The sequence below is a fragment of the Cyprinodon tularosa genome, unplaced genomic scaffold (assembly GCF_016077235.1).
Source record: "Cyprinodon tularosa strain WSP-4 unplaced genomic scaffold, ASM1607723v1 ctg44, whole genome shotgun sequence".
In the NCBI taxonomy this organism is placed as follows: domain Eukaryota; kingdom Metazoa; phylum Chordata; class Actinopteri; order Cyprinodontiformes; family Cyprinodontidae; genus Cyprinodon; species Cyprinodon tularosa.
This window is the reverse complement of record NW_024039163.1, coordinates 406,749-423,752: the sequence shown is the minus strand read 5'-3', so window position 1 is coordinate 423,752 and position 17,004 is coordinate 406,749. Positions and strand designations below refer to the sequence as shown.

At 38.3% G+C, this 17,004-nt stretch overlaps 1 protein-coding gene across 1 annotated transcript in view; it reads left to right on the top strand.

Annotated features, from left to right (window-relative positions):
• shank3a (SH3 and multiple ankyrin repeat domains 3a) overlaps window positions 1-17,004 on the top strand; it is a 304,312-nt gene that overhangs the window by 201,591 nt on the left and 85,717 nt on the right. The window contains exon 14 of the mRNA XM_038299956.1: window positions 7,382-7,563. Coding sequence (XP_038155884.1) covers window positions 7,382-7,563 — 182 coding nt within the window. The remainder of the gene's footprint in view (window positions 1-7,381; window positions 7,564-17,004) is intronic.

Genomic DNA, 17,004 nt, shown 5'->3' with positions numbered 1-17,004 from the left:
GAGGCTAATTGTAAAGATGAATTCTGGGGGTTTAGTAGCATAGTGGTCAGGATGGGAAAAAGTGGCAGGTTGTTCAAGTTTAGACTTATTGATGCATAAAAGGTGAACAGAGCTACACTGGTAGTTACACTACCATTTTTCTACCCCCTTGACAGCGGATGTTGAATGAGACTTTGTAAAGCGCAGTGGGCCAGAGCCTCATAGCAAGCTACTTGCTTCAAAGTGCTGAGTTTGCCCAAACCTAATGGGGTGTAGGGCAGGATAACCCGACACGGCTAATGTCTGAGTGAGTTTTATTCATACCTGAACACAGGGCTATAAAAAAGCTTGCATAAGTGACATACAGTAAGTGTGTACCAGCATGAACCTTTTTAATCAATGAAAAAATATAACTGGAATAACCACCGTCATTGTTGGGTACATTATTTAAAAATTAGCTATGTTTATGTATTTAGCAGATGCTTTTACCCAAAGAGACTTACAAAATAGACAAATTTTTAGACACATTAAACTAGTTTTATATTAATTACTTCTCCTAAAAAGAAACTGGGTTTATCTCTCAGTTATTGCTCAATCAGATTAAGTAGTAGGGAGGCAACTAAGCGGTTTGTTTTTTATGATCATAAATCTTAATGAATTTGGAAGACTTTCCTATTATCTAAACTTTAAATACAAATGAAAGCTCAGTTATTAAATATAGAATGACTACTTTTTAAATTTTTATTTTTTTATATTTTATTTTATTTTTTATAAAAATATTATAATAAAAAAAGAATGACTACTTTTTGATAAATAAAATATCTATTTACAGCTGAATAAATTGCTCAGTGATTAACACCATTTTGGTGTGTGTGGAGGGTTAAGTGAACCCTCAATTGCGATATATTTAAATAGTTGTGGTGATCATTTTTCACCTTTATAATAAAATAACAATGAAGCAAATTAAATGTTTCAGAACTTGATATTTATATGCATTAAGTATATCTGTGTAAAAATAACAGTACACTATACTATACAAGTGCATTCAATAAAAAGCAATGTGTAGATAAACTAAGGCAGCCAATTGTCAGTGTTGCTGTTGGTGAGAGGATGTGAAGAGCTTGGATTGGATTGGAGGTGCTTACAACATAACAGACGTGTATTAAGTCTTTGTCCCTAGACATAATGAGAAAATCACAGGAGCATTTAGCCTTTGATTATTTAGAGCTCTTCGGGTTTAGGAACACCATCATTAAATCTGCAGATCTCTTAGCCGTCGCCTCACACCTCTCTACTCTCAATGTGTTTGTGCAATCATTTCATGCCAACACCCGCCCACATTATGTCCCCTCAGCCAATCAGAATCATGTCTGTCTTAGTCTGACCTCCTGCTTTGTCTCTGCACATAGAAAGCTTGGTCTCCCTGCATCAGAGAACATTTATGAGTCTCTTTGATTGATTATTATAGTAAGACGTTTAGGTTGCAAGTAAAAATGTTAAGAAAATGTGAAAAGGAATTGGTTAGATAACTGTTGCTGAAAAAAACCTTTGTTACTAATGATATTATTTTGTAATGCCATTACTCCGAGCAGTGGTCTGCATTGAACCTCTTAAGACAGTACCAAGAAAGCTTGAGACATATTTTGCAGTACTAAAAAAAAATAACTCTGATTAAAACAACAAATACACAGTAATATAAAAAATAGGACACCATTGAGCTACTTTAGAATACAATAGAATAGAATAGAAAATCCCTTTATTGTTCCACAATGGGGAAATTCAGGTGTTAAAGCAGCAAAAAGGTTAGTAAAAGTGGACACAAAAATGTGGACCTTAGAAAAGTGTATAAAAATAACATAATAGTGAAGAGTTAAAAAAAATAAACAAATAAAATACTGAACTGCAAAGTGTTTTTACAATATAAAAAATGTGCATCTGGAGAATAAATAACCAATATGCAGCTTTGGACATTTTTAAAGTAATGCAAGTAAGACAGCTCATAGAAGATGGCTGATGCCACAACAGGGCCATAGAAGGTCTTTAGACTGCACTTCAAAAGACCTTCTACAGTTTACATGCAAAAACAGTTACACCTAAAAGTATATGTATGGATATCCATTAAAAACTAACTCAGAATATTTTTAAGCACCAAATTGCAGTTGGGTCATCTGTAAACACTTAACAGAAAGGATAATCAAATCAGGTTTGATCAAGATTCATTACGTTTGATTACATTTCTTACGGTTGAGTTTAGTCCATAAATTATTGATTTCAATATTATCACACTGAGCATCTTTCAATGCAAGTTATTTTTAAATACTATCCCTACTATACCCCTGTTATAATATAATCCAATGCAGTCTGATTCGGTGCATTGGTTGCGATCTGTCATGTTTTTTAAATTACCTAGTCCTTCTGTAAATGTCTTGAAAATCAAATTTTTATCATTTTTGGGAGAAACAAATATAAATTGAGCTTGTTTGGACCTATTTCCAAGTATCTTTTACAATGGGACAGTATGAAGATGTTATGCTATCAACATTAGCAGTTTGCCATGGTTAATTTCCCAGTATTTCCCAGTTTCTTACACAATAGATAAAAAGTTAGCAGCAGCTCTTACTGACTGGCTGCAGGTGAGCCCCTGATTGTTGGAATGGAGACAGGAGATGGCAAGACAGGCTTATGTTAGCATTCTTTGGCTAATCCAGGGAGTAAGACCAAAATTGTGCTCTGTGGAGAGTGTGTGTTCCTGAAGGCTTTTCTTGTTTGAACAAACAGCCTACAAAAAAACCCAAAAAGGTTTTAACTGAGGCTCAACAGAAACACACATTTTTTATATTAAAAAGTCATATTTCTCGGTTATGACTTCTTTGAAATAGTTAAACAGTATTCAAATATCTGTAATAAACTAGGTTTCAATTCAATTGAATTTAATTATATAGCGCCAATTCACAACACATGTCATCTCAAGGCACTTTCCAGTTCACCAGATCATACAGTCAAATCAATTCAAAGTTTTCTATCTAAGGAAAACCAGTTGATTGCATCGACTCATTGACTCAAATGCAATCCCTCACACCAAGCATGCTTGTAGCGACAGCGGAGAGGAAAAACTCCCTTTTAACAGGAAGAAACCTCCAGCAGAACCAGGCTCAGTGTGAGTGGCCATCTGCCGAGGCCGACTGGGGTTCAAGGAGCCAGAAGCAGAGATACAAAAAGCAGCTGTAAAAGGCGGCCCCGTCCAGGAAACACACAGCCATGCAGACGAACTCCAACCAACTCCCATGTCAAAGGATGTAGAGAGCACTTTCAGCCAGTCACAGTCAGAGAAACAGGACTACACTTGAAAACAGGCCGGTCTGCAACATCTATAAACAAGGGTTTGAAGGGTGTTGTTAGGTTATCATGTGTGATGTAAAGGATTCCATTTGCTATTTAGAGCCTGCTTAAATGTGAAATGCACAAAAATACTGGTATGCATATAAAAAATATGTGAATTTTTGTTCATGGTATGTTGAGTTACTTGCAAAAGACAAGAAAAGAATTTCAAATAGGTCCAACATATCTTATACAAATGTTTCTTCTGTCACTTGAAAATATCGAGGGAAATATTTGAAATGTTTACTAAAGTCAGGTTTTTGCTTGACATGGACAGGTCAACTTGGCAAACCATGGTGGATGAGTGACAGCTGCTACCGGTTAGGGTTTGCATACATAAACATCTAGAGCTGTAGTTCCCAAACCCTGGTACTTAAGTACTGCCCTGTCTGTTTTAAGCCAGTGTTAAGACATACTGCCTTGCATGTTTTTAGCTGCTCCTCTGCTTCAACGCACCTGATCCAGATGACTGTAGCTTAACAAAGCCTGTTAATTTGCTATCGATTGATATCACGTGTGTGAAGCCTGGGAAACATCTAAAACATACAGGGCAGTGTGCCTGGAGGACCAGGGTTGAAAAACACTGTGACGTCTCTTTGTTGCAGCAAACCTGATTCAAATTAGATACACTACTCAGCAACCATCAGTGCTGCAGATGGCTGATTCATTTAAGTCAGGTATGTGGTAGCAAAGAGTAATCTAAAACATGCAGGGCAGTGATACATGAGGAACAGGATGGAGAATCACGCATCTAGAGACACCTTAGGATTTGGCACATAAATATCACTACGATCAACACATTTAGAAAAACTCTTGAAGAGAAATGACTGTCAGTCTTAAATGACACAAAGAGGATTTAAAGGACTTAAAATGTTGGAAACAGCTGTGTTTTTTACTTCTGCATGTGATGTTGTAAGCTTGGAGCCGGTACAATACTATCCCTCCAGGAGCCGAGCAGAATATCAGATTCACGTGTAAAATCCACAAAGATTTTAAAAGCTGTAGACGCTGTGTTCCTGTATGTGTATTAAGCATAACTCAGGCTTTAGTCAGTTAACTATGTATAATGTATTTACTGAATTTTTGTGTTCACTGGCTACATATTGTATATGTCATAATACGTAATACTACTGGCATGCTTATCCAGTTTGTAGGGTCAGCAGTTTACAGGCAGACATTATGTAAAAAACAAAAAACGTATTGAGTAGATATACTGTTGCTGCATTCTCCATTTGAGAGTTACACAAGGTTTTTATGGCACAACATTTAACCATTTTAGTTGATTTACCATATTACATTGGAAACTAGAAACATTAATGTATTTATGAGGGAAGTACAGTATGTTCTTGGATCGAATAAATGAAAATCAAATTAGGCACCTCAGAGAGTTTGTGAGGTACATTGATATGCTTCAAAAGATATCCTAAAAAACATTAATACTCTTAAAAAGTAGGGTCCATTTGTATTGCATAGCATGTTTGCATGTCTCAGAATTCTACAACCCAAAGAGCCATTTTCCAATAACAGTTTCTACGTTTTCAAATACAAAGTGTGAGCAATTTGCTCCATATCCAAGTTGTTTTGATGGATATACTTAGAGAAGAATTATCTAAATACATGCATATCTATGACAATTCTCCATTAATGTGATGTAGATTAGGTTGAAAAGTCTTTGAAATGATATATTTGCCAAAGTCAAGGTAACTGTATACATTGTTTTGTGCAAGTATTTAGCCCACTTGAATTTTTTTTACCTTTCGCCATATTTCAGGCTTCAAACATAAAGATAGAACATTTTAATCCTTGTTGAAAATTAACAAATGGGACATAATCATGAAGTGGAACGAAACTTCCACTGAAGAGTGGTGCTGAATAGTATTTTTGAGGTCTGTTTAAAGCACGGAGAGCATCATGAGGAAGAAGGAACACACAAGGCATGTCCGAGATACTGTTGCTGAAAAGATTAGAGTCGCACTGGATACAAAAAGGTTTCTCAAGCTATAAACGTCCCAAGGAGCACAGTGCAAGCGATAATATTGAAATGGAAGGAGCATAAGATCACTGCCAATCCGGATCGTCACTCTAAACTTTTAGATCAAGCAGGAAGAAGACCTGATCACAGATGTAGCCAAGAGGCCAATGATGCCTCTCGATGAACTGCAGAGATTTACAGCTGAGGTGGGAGACACTGTCCATAGGAGAACAATCCGTTGTATACTGCACAAATCTGACCTTTATGGAAGAAAGCCATTTCTTTGAGATATAAGTAAAAAGTCTTGTTTAAAGTTAGCTACGAGACACCTGGGAGACACAATAAACATGGAAGAAGGTCCTCTGGTGAGATGAAACCAAAATCAAAGTTATTGGCAACAATATAAAATGTTATGTTTGGTGTAAAAGCAACACAGCTCATCATCCTAAACGCCCAACCCCCACTGTCAAACATGGTGGTGGCAGCATCATGGATTACATAAAATTTTCCAAATTTCGACTCCTGATCTCACCAGCACTCTGTCATGGCTAACTTCCTTCACAACATCAGCTTGAATATAATTTAACATGTCACCTGTTTTCTGAATGAGCAGTTAGAAAAAAATTAACTCACAGCAGAGGCAAACATACACATGATTAAGTTAATGCATAAAATGCTGATTTTATTGAATATATGTGTGATTGCACAATAAAACTGTTTATCTTTTGTATGAAAGAGACACTTGAAACAAATGTTTGATTGCACATGCAGTAGAATGTTGCTGAATGCAACTTACACAGTGGCAGAGATGAAGATGAATGAAGACTGGGCGGAGCTCTGCTGCTGCTGTATTAGAATGCATTGCTTGGGAGAGAGGCAGGAAAGAGAGAGAATGGGGATGCAGTATGAAGAAATGTAGAGGAGAAGGATGAAAACAGGTGAAATGGAAGAAAGAGAGAGAGGGAGAGATGGAGGAAACGAGAATGAGTCAGGAGCGACAATTAAACCAAATGGGCTAGAGCCTTTGCTCCCCCCACCCCACCCACTACCCCACTGCACACAAATATACATGCAGACAGACCCACACAGACACACACGCGCACACATCCTCACGCAGCATGCCAAAGGGAGCTATGGTACATGCACCCTTTCGGAGATAGGTAGAAGGAGATCAGTTGAGGTCTGGGACTGGTGTGTGTCAGCGATGTATTAGCGACATGCTGGTGGTGGCGTATGCCCTGCCTGTGAAGGTGCAATGTTAGCGAGAGCGGAGGGGGCTGTTTTTGCCTCGATGCACAGCTAGAATGCACATAGTGGACTTGTGGCATGTGAGTGTGAGCGAGCCGCCAAAACGGAGGGGAGCCACGGAGAACAGCTGCAACAGCATTGCTAGAGTGTGTGTGAGTGTGTGTGAGCGTATGTGTGAGGGGTGGAGGGGAGAGGAGAGGCAGACACGGCGGGACTCCGGGGAGAGGGAGTTGGGGAGCAGATCTAACCTCTCTCCTCCACAGCAGGAGAACCTGGACCCAAGGACAAGCCAGGATCTGTAGCCCAACCTGGAGCATCTGGAGAGGGGGCACACAGGAGATGTCTATCTTTTGAATGGACTTCTATTGGAACCTAAACTCAGGATGTGCTTAACTTAAAGGGGCTGCCAGTTGGACCTGATAAATCCATGCAGGAAAGAAAACAGGGATATTTCTCTTTCTGGTACATATTTCCTCTCCTACCTCGAATAGGATGTGAGAGAGAGGGGACACCTAAGAGAGACAGGGGTAAGAGAGAGCAAGAATATTGTTTCTTCTACTGAAGAAGGAAGAGGGAGAGGAAAAGAGTGTCTGGGAGGAGAATACAATCCTCTCATGACTCTCCTGTGGAACAGTGACTGTTGTTTGCCAGGTACTTAGGCATGTCTATGAATCCCTCCCTGGGAACATCAACAACCAGGGGTTGTCACCAGGTCGCTGTCCCATTGACAACCATGTCAGTGACAACCGGCTTCAGTTACCAGCTCCCTGGAATCACCACAGTAACATATGTGTTTGTTTACAGCCCTGGCTCAGTGCAGCGAGACCCAAGCCCACCACATCACACCCCTCCTGCACTGACAGGCCCTCGTGGGCCCAAACGGAAACTCTACAGTGCTGTCCCAGGACGTACCTTCATTGTGGTCAAACCCTACTCCCCACAGGGGGAGGGAGAGATCCAGCTCAACCGTGGAGAACGAGTCAAAGGTAAGTAGTCAATTGTGATGTTTTGCTTAATTATTCATTACTTAATCTACTTTAGCTGATTCATTATTATGGTAATGAATACTTTATATACTGAAGTAAGGTTCCTGTTTCTACTTTTATGGTGCCTGCTGGTGGTCTGCTTCCCCCAGAAAATTCTGTGACAATATGTGGCTTACAGTACATGAATGTATGGTGGCTCCAGAGTATAAGATGTTTACTTTTGTTCTCTCATTTATCTCAGATAGACTACACATCATTACCTTACTTTCAGCCTTGAAGTCATTTCAGTGATGTTTGAGCTTGAGATTGTGAATGACCATTTCATCGTCTTTTTTTAAATGTGCTGTTTTTCACTGTTATTGCTGGCTCTCCTTTCATGGGCTTGTGTGTGTGCTTTTGTCTCCATTCATGCTTCACTCCAGACTTTGACTGTAATGACGTAGAAGGTAAACTCCAAAATATCCTCCACACCTGAAAATTTCCCCAACAAAACCTCAGTGTGCTAACCCCCACACCCACAATGAAAGCAATTAGTTCTTGGCCCTGTTTGAATCCACTTGAGAAATGTGTACACTCCCACAACAAATCTTTGATCACTGCAAGGAGAGCTTGCAAATTCAAACAGGTCCCATGGGCTTTTGGATGTTGGTGTGCATACATATGATGTGTTTTTCCCCCTTTCAGAGAGTGCTTCCTTCCTGCATACACAATAGATTTTCTGCCTGCCCTTACCTTTTATCACCTGTCCACAGACACCCAATTCTATCTAGATTGACCCTGCACCCCACGTCCTGCCTCTTCACATGCATCACCTTGGATCAGACCCACATTAACTTAATGGAAACAGTTCCCTCATGTCCTTAGAAAGTCCAGGAAGAATCAGATCACGCTCATACTGAGACCTCTTATGTTCCTTTTAAATCTACAGAGGGACAGGAAGTACAGCTTAAGGGTCAATTAGAAATTTCTGTTTAGGCTTTGGGCTAAATATACATAATCACTTACTTCCTGCCTCTTTGTATTTACAAAAGAAGATATAAGGATGTCTCCTTCACTGAGTTTTGTAAAAAACTATATATATATAAATATAATATATATATATATATATATATATATATATATATATATATATATATATATATATATATATATATATATATATATATATATATATATATATATATATATATATATATATATAAATTTATAGCCTGGTTGAATAATTGCCATATAGCATATCCACAGCTTTTTAAGTCACTGATGGAAATTGATGGCTGGATATTTTTCATTTCTTCTTTACAGTAGCAAATTTTGGTAGACAAAAATCAAATATGTCAAGTAAGGATTCATACCTTACAAAAAATGTTTTGCTGTTTTATCAGTCAATAAAATATTTTTTAAATCTCCTGGAGAGAGTGGCAACCTAGTGGTTAGGGAATCAGGCTTGGAATCCTAAGGTTGTGAAAACTCCCCAATTGCTTGCTGGGCGCTGCACAGTGGCATCCCACTGCTCCCCAAGGGGATGCATTGAATGCAAAGAGTTAATTTCTCCATTTTGAGATTTATTTATAGAGATCTTCAAGAAATAATTTTGGTTCTTTAGATGTTATGTTCACTTTTGTTACCTTTTGGATGAGTCATCGATGAGCTTTTGGAGAAATTGTGGGAAACGGGCCCCTCCTGGAAATGTTCACCACTGCTCAATTTCTTCTCAATTTTTGAATAATGACCCTCATTGCAATTCAGTGCATTACAAGAGCTTTAGAGAGTGCTATCCTTACTGATGGATTTCAGTTATTTTGAACCTCATTTGATAATGATTTTATTTTTAAATCAGGGCCTCAAATAAAAAAAAAAAAATTCAGACCTTTAAATGTTGTTTGGAAAGTATAAAAGAGGCCTCTCAATTTTACACCTCAGACTGTAATCACACCTTGATGTCTCCTGTGATTTAAACGCTTTAAAAAGATTTGCTTAATCACAGTTAACCCATGATTTAACAAATGGGGGGCTACTTTTCCACAATGGGCGATGTTAAACTTATTTCCTTTAATTAGATAAAATTATTTGACCTATTTTGTCTTCAATTGGACTTTTTCTGTTTTGGTTTTATTTGAAACATTTAAGTTTGACAAAAAAACGAAGGTTAGTTTGTACTTGCTCACTTATTGTTGAGTAAAATAACTGGCTCTATTACAGCATTTTTCCTCCTTCGAGTAAGTCTATAGTATAATACTTTCTCTGATGACAGTAATTTTAAAAATGTATTGATAGGTTGAGTCCACCCTCCGAGGCACACAGTGCTTATTACTAATCTCCATCTTTCTTGTGTTCTGTATAACTGCTTTAATCACCAGCTTCACTGAAAGAGCATGTCTACGATGAGATCAGACTAGGTAAATCTGACTAAATTATGTTGCTGTTGGTGGATTTGAATTTAAGTGCTATTTACTCTAAGTTGTGAATTTGTTGTCATAAATAAACATCCAAAACATTCTTTGAATACTCTTATTGTCACTTATGTTTCAGAAACACAGGGTATTCCTTTCTAAAGCAAAGACCCAAATATTGATTAATTGAGTAATTTATTATTCTGTTTATTGAATTATATTTTGAAAGAGTAGTATCAAACTACTACTTTATATTTTCTGGAGTATTATTAGCAGTGTTAATGTGATGAAGATTGCTCACTCTGGGAAAGTCTGAGCTCTATTTATCAATTTCTTTTACATTTCCAGCTGTCTTTTTAAGCTGACTATCTTCGTTAAATATGTTTTATGATCTGAATTTTATTTGGCACAATATGAACTTCTTTATCCCTTTTAATACCAAATAAATTGGAGTCCAGGTTTTCATATTTGCAATCTTTATCCATTGATTTGAATGCTTTCTCATTTTTCTTTAAACCAAGTTATATATACAGCCTCATTAGAATAATTTATTTGTTGTTCGAAAAATACTTATTGTTTGGTTTGAGTAGAGAATATTGTTTGCTTTTAAAAATTGTAGTAATTCTGAAGCTGATGGCAGCGGCTCTGTTATATGCATCTTTTTTGCATTTTATATTTATTATTTTGTCTTTTTTCCTATATTTACTTTTAGCAACAAGTGGTTCCTTGGACTCCAATGGTAACTAGAGTAGCCCAGTGCTTGTTTTAGATTATTTCAAGCTCAAACAAACCGGACTTAAATTGTTGGGCGGAGACTGTTTTTTTTCACAATCCACACTGGATGTGTGTAGGACCTGTTCGTGCATCTGACAACAGCAGAGAAAACTGCCACTTAGCCTTTCCTTTGTTTCTAGAGATGTGAATCTGCTTTACTCTTCCTCTGTTTGGTGAATCTGGTCTTGCCTTGGTTATTTGCCAATGACGGCAACACAAACAGATCATAGGTTCTGTGTGAACCCGGGGCATTAAAACACAATAATGGTGGCAGCCTAATTGTATCATGTGTGTTGGGCTACCAACATTTTACATAGCACTAGAAATATGTTGCATTAAATCCCATTAGAATCTTACACCTGATCCTCTTTTTCCAAACTTTAACATTTAGGATAATAATGATCATAATGGTTATTATGATCATCATTAATTATACATTGTATCAGTAGTTCTTATTCTGTAATATGTTGGTTTGCTCTTTGCAAGTTTTCATTACCGTATTTTCACGACCATAAGGCGCACCGTACTAAAAGGCGCAGTCTCAGTTATGTGTCCCATTTCTGTATTTAACACACACATAAGGCGCACCGGACTATAGGGCGCATTTTTTATATACAGGTACATGTCCTCTACTACCTTTAAATAGCTCTACTGCGTATTTTAAAAATACAGCGGGCCCAAAACTGAGTATGACTGTGCTTTATTCATGTATTTATTACAAATTAATCAAACCTGCGTGCTGGCCATGAGACAGACACATCGCAGATGACACAGCGCTGTGATTACTCCTAAATTAACTTAAAATCCTGAAACCTGCCGACGGAATATGTTCGCTTTTATTGCCGGTATCCTGGTGCCTGCACTGTAAATTATTTAGATGAAAAACACCTGCCAGCCGCCGCGGTGAGGCTGCTGTTGAAGGGATTTACTGTCGGTGTACCGCTGGTATGTGGGGGTCTGAGCGCCTCCGACAGAAATAGATAATCTGGATGAACTGACTGCAATTAAGTTTTCAGGTGGCCTTTCTCACTTAAAAACATATTAAAACTACTTTATTCCCCCTGATCACAGCAAATATAGCTGCAAGATTTAGATTATTTAGATGAAAAAACACTTGCCAGCCACCGCGGTGAAGAGGAGGAGACCCGGCCCAGAGGCTGCTGTTGAATTAAGTTTTCAGGTAGAAAAATAGAGCGGGAGCAAAACTGAGTATGTTTGTGCTTTATTCATGTATTTATTACAAAGTATTAATCAAACCCATCAAAGTCATCATCCTCTGTTTCTGAATTAAACAGCTGCGCTAAATCAGACATGCCAATTTCCCATTCTTCGCTGTCAGTCACTTTCCGTGCAGCGCGGCTCCTCAGAAATAATGCCGGCTTTTGCGAAAGCTTGAACAATAGAGCCAGCAGACACGTTAGTCCAAGCATCTACAATCCATCCTCAAACGGTGGCGTAACTTGCCCGGCGCTGCCTTCCACTTATCCTGAAACTGTGCTCTCCGTCTGTCCTCCATCGCTCCCACGCCGCTCGCAGCCTTACTTTGAACGGCCGCTTTCACACCGATGTCGAGCGGTTGAAGTTCCTTTGTCAGACCTCCCGGGATAACGGCGAGCACAGCGTTCATTTGATTCATCTTTTTTTTCCACATCGGCTGTGAGATGGGCACGCAGCGATGGTGATGCGTGGAAAAAAGCACCTGGTCTCCTCACATACACCTGCCTTTCATCATCTCCCCAGCCCGTTTCATTTGCGTTAATATCATATGTCATCAGAGCGCTGTGTCTGTCTCGCTGTCAGCTCCCAGATCAGCTTCTCTGATTGGTTGATGCGGCGCGTCCAGCAGCAAAACTTCAATTTTTCCATCTCGAGCAGCAGCAGCGCGTTGGCGGCGCGCTCCCGACCTTTTGGACCTTTTGCTGCACCTATACGCGCGTCAACCATTGACTTTGCATGTAAACTCGCTGCTTCTGCTGCACCTGCTGGGTCCGGTTCACACCGATGTCGAGCGGTTGAACAGCGAGCACAGCGTTAATTTGTTTCCCCATGTTTTTCACATCAGCTGTGAGATGGGCACGCATGGAGTTACATATTAACAGCAATGGTGATGAGTGGAAAAAAACACCTGGTCTCCTTACATTCAGCCACTCTTTCATCATCTCCTCAATGAGGTGGTCTCAAAAGTCGCAGTTACAACACACATAGGGCGCACCGCACCAAAGGGCGCACCGCACATTTTGAGGGAAAAAAAAGACGTTTAAGTGCGCCTTATAGTCGTGAAAATACGGTAGGTTCTGTAAAAACATTGGACTTTCAAATGATCACAAATATAATTTTTATATTTTAGTTTAATTTTCTTACTGGCAGGGAGCAATCACAGACCTTAAATATAAGTTCAAACTTAATGTATGTAGTTCATAAGTTGCCAACTTAAGTAAACAAAGTTGGGCAAACTTAATTCAATTACTTACCAATTGTAGTAGTTCACTTAAGTTGGAGAAACGACACCTTCTAGAAAATAGCAATATACTAAAATAAAGTTAAATTAGCCTTTTTTTAGTGTAAACTTATTCTGTTGTGGGATTAGTAGTGTTAACTTAATTTTGCTCTGTCTGCATTTCTATCAGCATTGTATTAATATATTTACATGCTTAAAGCTGACACTTCCTGCTTTGAAGACGTTGATGATTACACTGACTTTACCGATAACCATGAAGGTAAAATGAAAGTTTTATATTCTGAAAAAAATTTAACCCTTTTTAAGAACTTAAAACACCTATACATCCTGTTTTCATGTTAAATAATTCTGACTTGTAATGGTTTTTAGAATGTCTTGCTTAGGGGTGTTAGTATTTTGTACTATGGAGTGCTGTTGAGGTAAAATGCAATTTCCTAACCCTAAATAAGTCTGAAAAGCTTGAATGTTGCTTATATGATACATCTGGAAGATATATCAAAGTTTCAAAGACTGAAGTGATGTCTAACCTTAGCAGATCTTTCCAATATTTAAGCATTGCTCCCAGTCTAGTCATCAATCTGTTGTTTACAATCAATGTCTCTACAGAGGTTTTTGATAGATAAAATGAACTGCTGTTCACTATTTAAAAGAGTAGGTAATGAGACGTACTTCAGCACTTCCTGACAGCCACTGGACCACAAAACTCATATGCTTTTTTTTTTTAATGTGTTCATAAACTTGACAACTTCAACATATGTATACCAGTTTTTGATATGAAGTATCCAGAGTTTGTATTTTAGGATTTACTTTGATACACACTATTTGTAAGTACCCAAGGTCCATCCCAACACCTCCTTACATCCTCTGTTTGTGCTCCGTACTTTTCTCACCTTAATGTTTTGTACTACCACCCCCCCCCCCCACACACACACACACACACTTTATTGATGTAACCTGATCACATCATGAGGTTGGACATCTCTTGAAAGGCCACTTACTATCACCATGGTAACTGATGGTAACCGGGTCAAGCTCTTTTTACTCTTGTATACCCAAAAGGATATTAACAGACACACACACACTCAGCTTTGTTTTCATGTCAAATGGGGACATTTCATTGACTTGCATTCATTTTATATGGCCTAACCCAGAACCTTACCCTAACTATTACCATCATATAATCAACCCTGAACTAAACTCAATTCACACCTTAGTCCTAAACCTAACCCAACTCAAAGAACAGAACTTTATGATGTGGGGACCAGTTGAATGTCCCCATATGTAGGATATTTTACAAAATACTTCCACCAAATTAAAGGTATAACAAGACCAAGGTGGCTAACCCAGACATTAACATACACATTAAGCAGAAATACAGAAAACTATTTAAAGGTGTAGAAATGTGTTCCAACTTTCTGTCCCTCTCTTCCCATTTCCCACAAAAGGCATCAAGTGCAAGTTTAGAGCATTCTTCACCTCAACAAGGTGACGCATTTGAGAGCATGCTTCCCTTACAGTATATTACATCCAGTGCTTACACACACACAAACTCATATCCACAGACCAGATCACACATACCCCCTCAAAACGCCATTATAAATCTTGCAGACAGCCATGAAAATGAAACCAGTGCAAGTAATGTTGAGATTAGACATTCACAAACATGATTAATGGGGTTTGGCCGCACCCTGTGTGTGCAGAATATTAACACTGCCATGGGTAACAGAGGACACCTCAAACAGCTATAGAGACAGAAACACCCAGATCCACACCCATTTGTAGCTTCTGTTGGGTGGTTAGAGTACTACCGTCGACCGAATTCTAACAGAATGCATCACACATTAATTTTATTCAACACATTTTACTGCAAAATAAATGAAAACATTATTTAAATAAGCTTTATAAGATCAAGAATCTGTAATGTATGTAAATGATAGTCACAGATAATTTTTTTTTTCTTTTTTTACCCTACATATTGCTATTGTTAACATTACATCCAAAGGCATTTTACAGTTACCAAGCAACAGGTGCTTAGTGTGTTTTTCAGCTTTGACATGTCATTTGAAAAAAATATGCATTTGGCCGATTTAGAAAAAATAAAGATCCTGATGGACATTTTTATAACTCTAGGCTTAGTTTTTCATTTTCGCCGAGACTATAATACTTACTTTCTACCAGTGTGAATAGAGAGGAGAATTTATACCTCGTCACTTCGTGGTGGCGGCAGAAGAAGCACCTGGTGTGTTTAAGTGTTTTTTCTGTTCTCTTGTTAGAAGTAACCATAGTCGTTTGCAATGGAAAGTGTATGCACATGTGTGCATGTGTCACTTGATTTGCATAACATGAAATATGTAATTTCATCCCACTCGTTAGATAAACAGCAGCCTTTAAGTATCCTGAAGAGCTCTGTGAATATAGGAGACACACCTAAAAATTGTTTTGCTCTGCCTTGTTGTCTTTTCTCATTTCTGTTGTTTGCCCTATCTATCTATCTATCTATCCATCCATCCATCCATCCATCCATCCATCCATCCATCCATCCATCCATCCATCCATCCATCCATCCATCCATCCATCCATCCATCCATCCATCCATCCATCCATCCATCCATCCATCCGTTAAAGTTTCAGTTGGTATGTGTATGTAGTTGTTATATTTTAGAAGCTGTTAATTATTAAACATCTCATTTAAAGATATTTGTAGCGGACAGGGTCACATGCTCTAGGCAAGGACATGACTCTCCAATCAGAGTAGCAGCAGGGTGCAAAGTCCTGCCCACGTACCTACCTGCTCCATGCTGACCACACCACCTGTCCTCCCATTTCGTTTTTTTAACACTTTTTTCAGCTTGTTTGTTTTCCAAACGTTCCCATATGGTGAACCCTGGCTGACAGGATTATCCCTCTTTTAGCTTCTAACTAAAATTAAAAGACCTGTTTGCGGCATGTACACCTAACGTACTGAGATGTAGCCTCTCAAAAAATGGTAATTAGAAGCAGAGCAGAAACCACAGTTAGGGAGTTAATCAGCGTATGAATAAACATGAACAGGATTGCTGTGGCATAAACAGAAGCTATTGACTGATGGAAATGCATATTCAACACAAACACTGATATGCTTTTTTGCTAACAGCTGCTCTCTGTTATCTACAATGTGATGCACAGTTTGACCTGCACTGACTCCTTTTCTGCCATGTGCAGTTAGACTTGTAGCTGCTGTGACGGGTTCCGAAAAAAAAAAAAAACGTACAGAAAGGTCACGGTTTTACCTGGTAGTGTCAAATATAGTAGCTTTCAGCAACTCTAAAGGAAAAAAGGTGTCCTGACCTCTTTTTGTAAAACCTAATGTTATTCACAGTTTTCCTGGTATTTCACACAAAGACTAGGTTTGATTATATTCAAAAGCACTGAGTAAATAATCATAAAAGACCTGTAAATACAGCAGGGATTACATGTTTAGGTTTTTTAACTCAATAATCTAAAAATTAAGCAATATTCTCTCCCTAAATAATTATCAATCCTATTCTTAGATCACAGCATACATTGTTTAAACATCTAAAACAATCAGAATCAACAATATGTGAGTGTATAAACTTTAACATCTAAAACAGGGCTGTCATCCTAACAGTCCCCTCTTCTTTTATAGATAGAGAGAATAATCTAAAGAAAGTTATTCTAATTTTCTGCCTTGTCAAATCCAACCCTGCAGGAGAATAAAAGTGGTGTAAACATGATTTTTACAGATCAAAAAAGGTCTGGGGTCTTTATGCAAACTCTATGCTCCTGTCTCATCTATGGTAGTAGTTAATAGCTAAAGCA